The sequence below is a fragment of the Frankliniella occidentalis genome, unplaced genomic scaffold, assembly GCF_000697945.3.
Source record: "Frankliniella occidentalis isolate FOCC.00 unplaced genomic scaffold, Focc_3.1 Scaffold31, whole genome shotgun sequence".
Taxonomy (NCBI): domain Eukaryota; kingdom Metazoa; phylum Arthropoda; class Insecta; order Thysanoptera; family Thripidae; genus Frankliniella; species Frankliniella occidentalis.
Window position 1 is genome coordinate 1,839,918 of NW_026267161.1, and position 10,858 is coordinate 1,850,775.

General features: G+C 37.1%; 3 protein-coding genes and 1 long non-coding RNA gene across 8 annotated transcripts in view; 1 reads left to right on the forward strand and 3 right to left on the reverse strand.

Moving 5' to 3' along the window:
• Positions 1-6: 6 nt before the first annotated feature.
• LOC113202965 (uncharacterized) lies at positions 7-4,283 on the reverse strand. Of its 3 annotated transcripts, none has more exons than XM_026417424.2 (11): positions 4,013-4,283; positions 3,610-3,732; positions 3,411-3,513; positions 3,197-3,324; positions 2,932-3,124; positions 2,728-2,852; positions 2,424-2,642; positions 2,184-2,343; positions 1,740-2,101; positions 1,102-1,282; positions 7-1,025 (listed from the first exon to the last, which is right to left on the reverse strand). In XM_026417424.2, exons 1-11 carry the CDS (start codon positions 4,124-4,126, stop codon positions 655-657), a joined length of 2,079 nt encoding a protein of 692 aa, XP_026273209.1. In that variant the 5' UTR covers positions 4,127-4,283; the 3' UTR covers positions 7-654. The 3 variants fall into 3 exon arrangements, with proteins under 3 accessions (XP_026273209.1, XP_052121797.1, XP_052121798.1); XM_052265837.1 differs by lacking the exon at positions 4,013-4,283 and adding an exon at positions 3,871-3,967; XM_052265838.1 differs by lacking the exon at positions 7-1,025 and adding an exon at positions 1,407-1,466 and having other exon boundaries at positions 1,134-1,282.
• A 281-nt stretch (positions 4,284-4,564) lies between these two features.
• On the forward strand, positions 4,565-10,180 carry LOC113202995 (coiled-coil domain-containing protein 102A). 3 transcript variants are annotated; one of them, XM_026417468.2, is made up of 10 exons: positions 4,565-4,724; positions 5,066-5,342; positions 5,547-6,123; positions 6,225-6,468; positions 6,625-6,850; positions 6,946-7,158; positions 7,230-7,426; positions 7,498-7,575; positions 7,802-7,917; positions 8,089-10,180. In XM_026417468.2, exons 2-9 carry the CDS (start codon positions 5,094-5,096, stop codon positions 7,908-7,910), a joined length of 1,893 nt encoding a protein of 630 aa, XP_026273253.1. In that variant the 5' UTR covers positions 4,565-4,724; positions 5,066-5,093; the 3' UTR covers positions 7,911-7,917; positions 8,089-10,180. The 3 variants fall into 3 exon arrangements, with proteins under 3 accessions (XP_026273253.1, XP_026273252.1, XP_052121799.1); XM_026417467.2 differs by lacking the exon at positions 7,802-7,917; XM_052265839.1 differs by lacking the exons at positions 4,565-4,724; positions 7,802-7,917 and adding an exon at positions 4,792-4,962.
• LOC127749099 (uncharacterized) lies at positions 7,386-8,112 on the reverse strand. Its single transcript, XR_008010966.1, has 2 exons — positions 8,010-8,112; positions 7,386-7,932 (listed from the first exon to the last, which is right to left on the reverse strand). It is a non-coding gene; the product is annotated as an uncharacterized LOC127749099 (long non-coding RNA).
• A 188-nt stretch (positions 10,181-10,368) lies between the features above and the next one.
• The window catches only part of LOC127749096 (WAG22 antigen-like), a 9,820-nt gene continuing 9,330 nt past the window's right edge, over positions 10,369-10,858 (reverse strand). The window contains exon 6 of the mRNA XM_052265823.1: positions 10,369-10,475. Within this exon, the coding sequence (XP_052121783.1) occupies positions 10,369-10,475 (107 nt within the window). The remainder of the gene's footprint in view (positions 10,476-10,858) is intronic.

Sequence of the window (10,858 nt, forward strand, 5' to 3'; positions counted from 1 at the left end):
TAGATATCAAAAGTGTATAGATCAACAGAAATAGAGTTTGATTACAGTTTTAAAATATCAGAATTACACATACACAAAACAGAATAGGGTAGCAACATTGTCTCAAATGTTGACTACAGTGTCACAAAACATTAAACAAAGGTGTCCATCACTTAGTATGTCAATAGTAAGGTAAAACATTGCCTCATGAAATAACTACAATCAATATTCTCTTAGATTCACTATTCACTATTACAAGTGCACACAACTGCAAACATGTCCACAACAATTCAGTCACCAAAAATTTGACTTAATTAAATCATTAAATTAAAAAAATGAGATTTTTTTAGTTAGTAAAAATGCTTCAGAATGGAAGAACTGTAAAATGTTTGGGGAACTCCTTACTTAATGAGCAATGAAAAGCCAATAAAAAAGTACAATTACAGGAAAACTCTAATCACATTGCATGGCACTGGCTTTGCTAAGTTTTTAAAATGAATATTAATTTTTTTAAATCTTGGCACACCCTTGTCCTATCAGGAGCCATACAAATAAATGTCAAAAAATTATACCACAATAAGACTAGTGCTATAATAGACTAAAAGTAGTTTCCATACAAACTTAGTTTAAAATGCACCTGTCATTCACACTTTGTGGAGTTACAGTGCGTAGAAATTAAAGTCGAGTCACCTCTCCTTGAGCGCTTTTGCTATCAGTCTGACTAGCCATATCACGCAATGCCTGAGCTTGCTGTGATTGCTGCTGTTGCTGCTGCTGCTTTTCTTGATTTGGTTGGGACTGTTGGTTAACTTGCTTTTGAGGAAGTGGATGAATTTCATAAGTAACATTCTTGTGATGGTGATGTGCCTGCTTAGGCGGTTTATCGGCAGTGATGATGCGGCGATTGGAAGAAGTGGATGCCGCATCCAGGCAATCACAGCTATGACTTGAGTCTGTACGACACAGTAAGTTTTCTGCACTACTTTTACTTACTAGGGGTCCAGTGACAATGTAGTATTGACGTCCACAAGAATCTTCTAGACAACCTGTGAGCAAATTTAAGTCTTGAAATTGAAGGAGATTGTCATTTAAATTAAATCATAGTGAAGACCTGTGTATTACCAGTAGGCTGCATTTTGTATCCTCTATTCGAATGCTCTTTTTGTGAACCACTTCTCTGACTAGTATTTTCAAGGTAACCATAACCGAATCCATAGCCCCCCATTCCTTTGGTAGTAAGATTATCGCATGATTTTGGTTTCACTGGGTTGTATATGTGATAAGTAGTAGCATAAGTTTCTAACTGGAAAAGGAGAGAGGCATTATATAAATAACACAAATTTAAAATGGAGCAAAAAGATTTAAATCTTACATCTAATTGACTATGCAGTTAAGCCTTTAAACTTAGTCAAAGCAATCTAACATACCATACATGTTTGAGGAAGATGCTGAGTACTAAGATGGCTCTGTTGCCTTCAACAAATATTCTGGCAAATGAAAAAGGGGAAAAGAAAATAATAAAACTGATAAAGCTTAAATATCCATGCAAATCAAATTGTATGCTATTTCATACATTAAAATATAAAAAAAAAGCTGCTTTTTTAAAATAAAATTTAAAGAAAAAACAATCATTTTTTCCTTGAAACTATGAATTACAGGGCAATAGTAGATAGATAAATAGACCATGCAATCTACTTTGAGATCTTATAACATACATGACTAAAGACATGCACAATTAGAGAAATAGGATTACTACTTACATTTGCATTTTGAGACAATTGAGTATGGGTTAGAGCTGAATGCATTGAGTCATCCCAGTACAAAGTATCTGTGCTAAGAGATGTTGCATTGGATGCAGTAGCCGCATGTTCACTCCAGTTGGATGCACAAGAATGGAGACTGCACTGACTAACAAGCCCTGACGCTGCAACTTGACTGTGACTACTTCCCCCAGAGCTCACAGTCCCATTAGTCGTGGATGCACCACCCAAGCTCATGTAACGATGCGAGTGAGGTTGTTGCTGGTTCTGATGATGTGGCTGTTGATGGTATTGGTGCTGTTGCTGATGTGAATGCTGATGACTTGAACGTCCACTGCTGCCCCAACGATTTTCTTTAGATCCTTAGGGCAAAAAAAAACTTGATGTTTAAGAAACCCAGAAATCTTTGGGGAGAATGTAACTGAACACTTTAGCTTGACAAACCTTTATCCTTGCCGTCAGAGGACTGTTTATGAGAAGATTTCCGTCGAGTTGGAACACAGCGTGAATCACAGCAAGGACTAGCTAAATCATACGCATCCAAGCTACCATTGTCACCTTGATTATTTGGTCGAATGCACGGTGCACATAAGTGCCGGTGTTTCTGAAATTGTGTTAATATTTTATTAGACGTAAGACATATGAACTGTAGATTAAGGCAAAAGGATATTTATCTTATCTTACCTGCGTAGAAGATTGAACTTTTGCTGAATGTTGATGGCTGTTAGGAGTAAATGGTTCTTCAGTTGGGACTGGAACTGATGTCGCTCCATTCACTTGCCGACACCCTCTAAGACATGATTTGACAACAATCTGATGCTGATGAGGCTGTTGCAGAGAAGTTTGCTGACTGTTCCAACTTAACAGATAGTCTGCACTATTAGTACTACCCACAGTTGAGGCCTGGTATCAGATAAGTAAAATTTTAAAAACCCACTTTTGTTTTGTAAGAGGTACTCTAAGATGCTTCAAGAAGTGGATTGCTTACAATAGACTGTCCTTGAAGAAGATAGGCTCTGTACTGAGGTTCCATATATTGGTAAGCTAATACAACCTGAGGCTGAATTGAAGCTACATCCTCAGTTGACACTGTTGGTCGACAATAACTGTACTCTGTTCCCCAAAAAATGAAAGACAATTACTTTAATTGTTCTTGTTTCTACACATTATTGTATAATTTTTTAAGCCAAACCTGTGGTAGGTTCTTGGTGAAATGATCTTTCAGTAGATGAAGCAGAAGATGTAGCCTTCTTTCTGGCTGGAAGACTGTGCGTTTTCCATTTTCCTTCAAGCAGTTCACGTTCTTTCAAGCATAATCTTTCCAGTTCTAGCATTTTGTTGCGAAGAGCGCGCTGTACTTGGATGTATCTCATATGCAGCTCAACCTTATAAACATGATGATTATGATAGACATTATCAAGATGATTTTAATTAAAAAATATAAAATCGGCACTTACCTTACGAACACAATCTTCAAAGAGTACAACCATACGCATTCTAGAATCACAGTTTTTAATAAAGTTCACCAAAGTTTTGTGGTCTGTCTTCTCCATATCATGTCCATTTATGGATAATATGACATCACCTAAAAAATTGATGGGCAAAGTTAATGGATATGTTGTAAGGCTTTTTGAAGAAAATTATATGGTTAATAATATGGTTATCATTTACCCTCTCTCATTCCAGCACGATATGCGGGTCCATCATAATCAACAAAATCAACGTAAGTGATCATTTCAATTTCTTGTTCTTTTTTATAGTGGATCCCATAACTCTGTTCGAAAATAAGATAAAATCCAAATTAGAACGGGGAGAAGGATAGATGGACATAATACAATCATAGATGAAAAGATGATCAGGCTGCTGTTACCTGTAGAGTAAATCCATATGTTCCAGCTGTTTTCTCAACAATTATAGTTCTTCGACGTCTATCCTCCTCTGGCTGTGTGACAGCCACCCGATCAGACTTCACCCTGTCCAAAATCTGCACTTGCTGAAACAGAAATTCAACAGTAGCATAAGTTGTAAATCCTCTCAGGAATCAAACTCTAATTATACTTTTGTAAGTCCAAGGTCATTAAAATATTTTCATTTCCACTTTTTCCAAAAACAGTTGTAAAAATTAACTGACGTGCATTGGAGGCCGCTGCAAGCGGTTGATAGACGCGAATGGAGTCACTCTAGACAAATATACTGACTGACTAGAGTGCGAAAAAGAAGGCGACGTGTTCTCATAGAAACCAATTGAGTAAATTTCATTAGTGTAAACTTACAGAAGACACGTCTGATTCATCGCCATCGATCTGTTCTTGACCATCCTTTGATTGCCAAATTGGTCTATTTCGTTTAAGAATGGCAGTTCGATCACCGTACTTCGGTGAGTTCATTGCTACAGCCTAGATAACGAACACATTAACTTACAAACAAAACCATGGATTATGATAATACAAAATTCTTATCAATGACAATGGCTAGCAGAAAACTACGGATAGCAAGATAAGCACGTCTGGCTGATGTTAGCCAAGTTAGCCCCCTCGGTACCAACCTGGTACCATCACCCAGTAAGAGGCTACCAGGCTTTAGATGTGAAAAATAATTGTGTCGTAAATTGTCCCACCGCTGCTCGTTCAAATAGTCGGTTCGCTTTCTAGTTTCGGTATCTATCGTCAACACCTTTGTCAATGCTGATTAGAATAATAAATTTCACTGGGAAAAAATGGCATACAGGGCCGGACTTTTCCGCTACCTGCGAACTCTGGTTCCAATGCAGGTACTTCTCATATTGACCGTGGTAGCCTCGCCGAGGTGCCCTGTGATCAAATGTCCTGTATCATTAAACACGTTATTTGCACTATGAGCAGCACTTGTGTTTAGTGCAGTGAAGACAAGACAGTAAATGTTAATTTATTCCATTTAGACAACGTGTAATTTTTGTTTGAGCCAATTTGCTTCTTAATGTGTGGGAAATCTTCGTTTTTAAGTTGGGTAAGTATGAATGAAATAAATAACTGTACAAAACATGTCTCGTCTGTACATCTTTGGTTTGTTTACGTCGAGGGAGTGGGCCGTTCCGTCAAGTTCTCGTACAAATATCCATAATTTCAAGCTTTTTTCATCATTCGGCTTTACGATCTGTCATATTCTACTCAAGATTCAAGCATGTGTCCTTTATGGCATCATTCTTTTAATTTTAAGCTGTGTAGTTAGCGTTTTTCTTGTAATGGTTGGTGGCACACCCTTTAACACGAGTTTGACAACTCAAGATTCTTTTCGTTATTTTGATAATAATTTTCTAACAAGATCCACTTTTTAATTTCAATTTTCAGGTGTGTAGCATTTTCTGAGAAGGGTGGAATGGCCCAAACACACAGTGTCAGCATGCCTGGCGGAACTTCTTCCCGACGACATGGCCATCACAGCCACACACATGATACTGGGTCTTTATCAATGCCACCTGGTCGACATGGTGACACTGAATGGGAGGCAAAGGAGGCTCACAGGCAGCGGGAGCTGGAAGAAGCAAGAGCACGAGCTGCTCAGATGGAAAAAACAATGAGGTGGTGGTCAGACTGCACAGCAAATTGGCGAGAAAAGTGGAGTAAGGTGTGTATATTTTTTGTCGCTGCTGTGTCCAAACTGTAGTATGGATCAGCCATATACTGGAGTTCCAACAATAAGTTGGCTGCTTCTAGATGTCAGTCTGTCATACCCCTTTTCTTCCTTTGGCACTAGTACTAAAAGCAGGCATCTTTCTCTCGCAACCCGTGGTGTAAAGTGTTACAGTAAATTGCATTTTTCCTATTTTAGGTCCGAAATGAAAGAAACTCCGCTCGTGAAGAGAACAAGATGTTGCGATCTAAGCTAGAAATGGCTGTAAAAGACAGAAATAGTTTTAAAAGAGAAAAACTTGATTTAGAAGCTCAAAATGACCGTCTTAAGAGAGAGTTGGAAAAAATTCATCTATTACTCTTGAAACATGATGATCAAACACTTTTGGTAGAGGCATTGGCTCATGAAGATCCTGAGAGGGACTTGACTGTACAAAAACCAGCAAGGCTCACAGGGTCTTCACCAGTTAGCAGCAGCAGTTTACCTTCTCCCAAAGGTACATCAATCAATAGTAGGAGCCCTACTGCTTGCAATGGTAATGGTGGCGAATCAGACAGCTCTCGTAAAAGCAACATTGATTTGCACAACAAAATGTGCAGGGAACTCAATATTGAAGAATATGTTCTTCAAGGGGCTGTACCCCGTCATGCCGTTGAAATGTACTATACTGGGGGCAAGGAAAATGCCTTGGATGCAGAGGACAACAATGACAGTCTTTTATGTACACAAGATGGACTTGAATCACCAGACAATCCTGTTGAAGAAGAAAATAAAGGTTGGTTCAGACTTAGAATACAGGGATAATACAGAATAAAGTTCTTGTCACATGTAAGTCTACCAGTTGTGAAAAAACCATTAAATAATAATATTTTTCAGCCATTAGGAATCGTTCTCCTAATGCTGCAGACACACTTGGTTCACACTATGATGCTGGCAGTGGTAGTAGTGTTGGTGGGGACTGCAAATCAGCACCTCTGGAAGACCATGGAAGAAGGGGAAGAATGGGTGAGCACAATCGATCTGCATCAGTCTGCTCATCCTCTCCAGACCGGGAGTCTCTTATTCAGAGGCTGATGCTAAGATTAGAGGAAGCTACTAAGACTATTCAAACAGAAAGAGAGTAAGTATTTCCGAATATTCAGAGGCTTCTATTGCACTTTTCAAGTACTTTTCAAAATCTTGAGTCTGAGATGGTCATGTTTTGCAGAAACTTCCCCCAGACTCAATTTATTAATCAACTTTTCAATCTCATTTCTGTTTTGTCCACTGTTTGCAGTGAGAAGATGAACTTGCAGAGATCAGTTGAACGTCTAGAAACAGAACTTCTGGAGATGAAGGTTCGTTGTGAAGATTTGTGGCAGGAAAGGCAGAAGGCTGTGAGGGACTTGTTGCAATTAGAGTCGCTACAAGAAGATGAAGTTAGGCACATTCGAGCTGAGCTTCAAGATGAAACATCAAGCCGGGAAGGAATGGACCGTCGCTTAGCTGATCTCAGATCAGAGGTATGTACTTAAAAAGTATTCCTGGTTTTTTAAGTTTTCATAATTTTGGATTTGGTTTTAGATGATTTATATTTTTCTTTCAATATATTTTATAGCTTGAAAGGCTTCAAGCAGAAAATGCTGTTGAGTGGGGTAAAAGAGAACGTCTTGAGACAGATAAGCTTGGACTGGAACGTGATAATAAGAAACTCAGGGCTGAACTCCGTGATGTCCAGGAAAGACTCGCTGAGCGCAGAGCCAAACCTACTTCTGCTTCAGCTGATGCCGAGCTTCGTCAGTGCCAGCAGGAATTAGCTGATAAGACCAAGGTTGGATCCATAGCTTTGTACTGCAGTCTCTTTAAAAGGGTGTTCATAACAACCTTCCTTAAAAATTCCAGGAATTGTCTGGTCTTAAACATTCTCATAGCAAGCTGAAGAAAGTCTTCCAGGATAAATCAACTGAACTAGCTCATGCCATAAGGCGTGCAGATCAATATGAGGCTGAAGTAAAACGTCTGAGAGGAAGAGTGGAAGAGTTAAAGAGAGATTTAGCTGTGGCTGAAGATGAAGTAGATGCAACATCAAATAACATAAGGTATCTATATATGGTGATCATTTTGAATTTGTTGTCATGAAAATGATTAATAATTTGGTTTTACATAACAGGAAACTTCAAAGGGCAAATGATGAACTGCAGGAACAAGTTGATAGCTTACAAGTTCAGTTGGAGCACACACAAACTAGGTAAGCATTCAGAAAATATAAATGTTGCTTGGCCTAACAATTTAGACTGTGCTCTTCATTTATTAATTTAAAAAAACAACAACAAAAAACTTCTTGTAACTGTAAAGTTTGAATTCCTATTTGCTTGCATTGGTATATCTCAAAAGACTTTTGCCTAACCCTTCTACTAAAATTGCTATCTTCCCACTCTTTTGCTTACATTACCTCGATTTATCGGTATATCAAGGCGTGATACTGAGAATTCAGCTTCACCATCAGGCAGCAATGGAGATGATGAAGCAGAACCTGATGCTGATGATGAAGATGGTGATGGAGATGGTCTCTCTTCATCCTAACCTGCTGGTAAACAAATTTATTCTGAATAAATGGGATGATAATGGTTGTTGCCTTTGTAACATCACTGATTTTCAAACTAATCACTATTAACTATTAACCATAATAATTTTTGGGCGAAATGTTATGAAATCCGATTGTGTTTCTATGCCGAACTGATTTCTCTCTACTTCTTGTCAGGCTGCGCAACTCAACATCCTCCAGCCACCTTTCATTATTAAGCCCGAAGCGGTTGCTTGAAGATGGGAGTGAGTATGATGATGACGATGACGATGATCTTAATTTGTATTAGGTTTTGATTATAGCTATGTATCTAGTCATCTTGAGAATTATGAATCAATGTAGTTTGAAGTCATTGCTCTGTGTAGGGTGTTTTAGGGAGATTTAGGCTGTGACTTTGTGGTTTGCTTTCCAGTTTTTATTTCAAGTACTTGAAATTTTATCTGCGTTAATGTTAGCATGCAGTTATAATTTCAACTGTTTGAAGTTATCGCAACCAGCAAATTCTAGTACACATGCAGACTTTGGTATCACTCATCTCCAACTGTCAATGTGTGTATCAAAGAAACAATCAAATAATGATCAGCCTTCAACATATCCACAGTATATACCTCTATACTTTAGTAGCCCAGGATAGGATTGTCTTGTTACTTGTTTTCTAATTTTCCAAATACTAAAATGAATCCTGGTGCTGCTCTCAGTATTATTCTGTAAAGTTTTCTTACATCATGCAGATCTAGCTTTAACCTTTTCCTAGCTGTTAAACCCTTGTCTATTTCATTTTATTTTATTATTCAGGTCATACTATACTCTTACATTCCTGAAGGGTTGACACTGTGCGTGCTTAAGTATGCATATTTGTAACAGCTAGAAATTATATGATATTTATGAGAAATTTTTCAATATGGTAAATAATTTTGTTTTAGATAGAACTGATTTTCTTCTTCTTTAGTGATCTTTAACACTAGCGATTTTATTTCCTTTATAGATTGGTTTAGACTGACTTTATGTGCTCTAGCTCCTAATGTCTGAAGTAGTATCCTGTGATATGTAATACAGTATAACCATTATTACAATTTTTCTTGCCATTTAGGTATATCTAGTTAGTGATTTCTAACAGACAACAATATTTATCATATTACTAAATTATTGTTATTATTACCTACGTATATTATTTTGGTACTAATTTAATTATCCCAGAGAAATCATGAAAAAAGAATGAAATAGAGAGGCGTTTCTTCTCGATGAGCAAACAATGATTTAGCTGATGTTTACATTTTATTGTTGGTCAGATGTGGAAAATATAATCTACTCTTATTAGTTAGTTTTTCTTAAGATTTTATCTCTGGATTTGTGGCGTATTGGCCTACTGTTTGCCTGAATTTATGCAGTGTTACATCTAATCCAACACATCATTTCTGATGTGTATATTGTCATCCCTGTGACATTTTGGTCTGAATCTTGTTCCTAGTCAAACTGTGGGCTATTAGCATTAGCAACTCTAAAATTAAGTAGATATTAGGAAACGTAATTTGTATTGAATAATTATCAGTATTTTCTTCTTTATTTATTACATTGATGTGAATATATTGCTCTCTAAAACTTCTTGTTATTTGATGGATACAATTTGAACAGATTTTACATTTCGTTATTTATTGTTTTGGTTTCAGAGGGTTATGTTTTTGTACTTCTTGACTGAGCACTGTGTAAGTATTTTGCCTATTGTGCTAACGGTTTTAAGTGTAGAACATCAGAGTGTGCATTTCCAAAGTAGATGTGGTACAAGGTACTATAATTGTTATGTTCCCCCACAAATGAATTACTAAACTATACCGTGCGTGAGGGCTACTACACAAGTGTTGCAGGTTTGCATACCCTGGGGCCCATGGCACCATATGAGTGGAGCGAGTAGGCAAACCGCATACTTTTGTGTTGTAACGCTGACACACGGTACTAGAAGTTTTGTTGAAGCACAAAATTGTGAATATGGTTTGAAAATGATACTTGTAAGGCTTCCAAAGCACTAAACAATGACCCTTTGACATATCAGATTTTTAAAAATTCAATTTTTTTAAGCTCAAGTTCTTTCAACTCTGTGTCAGAGACATGTCCGTACTGTATTTCATTTTAGTGTGTGTGCAAGTAATTTTACATATGTTTGTTGAGATATGATGAGCGTATACATACTTGAAGTCTACCTTACTGAAGTAGTGTTTGTGAAAAAAAAAAAAAAAATTTCTATTAGACCCATAAAAATTGAGTATGCATGCCCCTTCTCTCTGACAGCCTACTCCCCTGAATCTCGTTCTGTTGTTGTACAGAAATCTGTGCTTTGTTAGGCTGTAGCAGTCTCATAGTTTCTCCTACTAAAAAGTATGCTGATGTCACTCTTCTAATATGATTTATTTGTTTAAGTTGACTTATTGTTATTAACATCTTGAATGTGGCAGATTTTCACCCTTACAATTGAATGTAGGGTGTGACTAACATATGGCTACATTGCACTTTAATGTGTTCAGCTAAAAACTCCTTATTGTGCTCAAATCTGCTCAAGTAGGGTTTCAAATCTGTCATACATTTGATCACTTATTAGTTATAATCATTGGCTGTCAATTTCATTGGTAACAGCTGTTTATAACATCAGCTGTTTTACCTGATCAAATTTTTCTCCTTCTTTCAAACTTAGTGGTATCGGGTATCAAAGTCATTCTTTACCACACTTCCATATTTAAGGGGCTGTTCCACATTCAGAATAGTGTGTATGGTTTATATATTTATCTGTCGAATAATTTCATACATTATGGGCCTCACAAATGATTTACCTGGATATGTTATTGAAATATGATCATGGTGATTTTAAAAATAAGAATTGTGTATTCATATTAAAAAGAGAAATGGTTATAATGAGAGATACTTAAGAATACTATCCACTGCTTTGGTGATTTGTTCT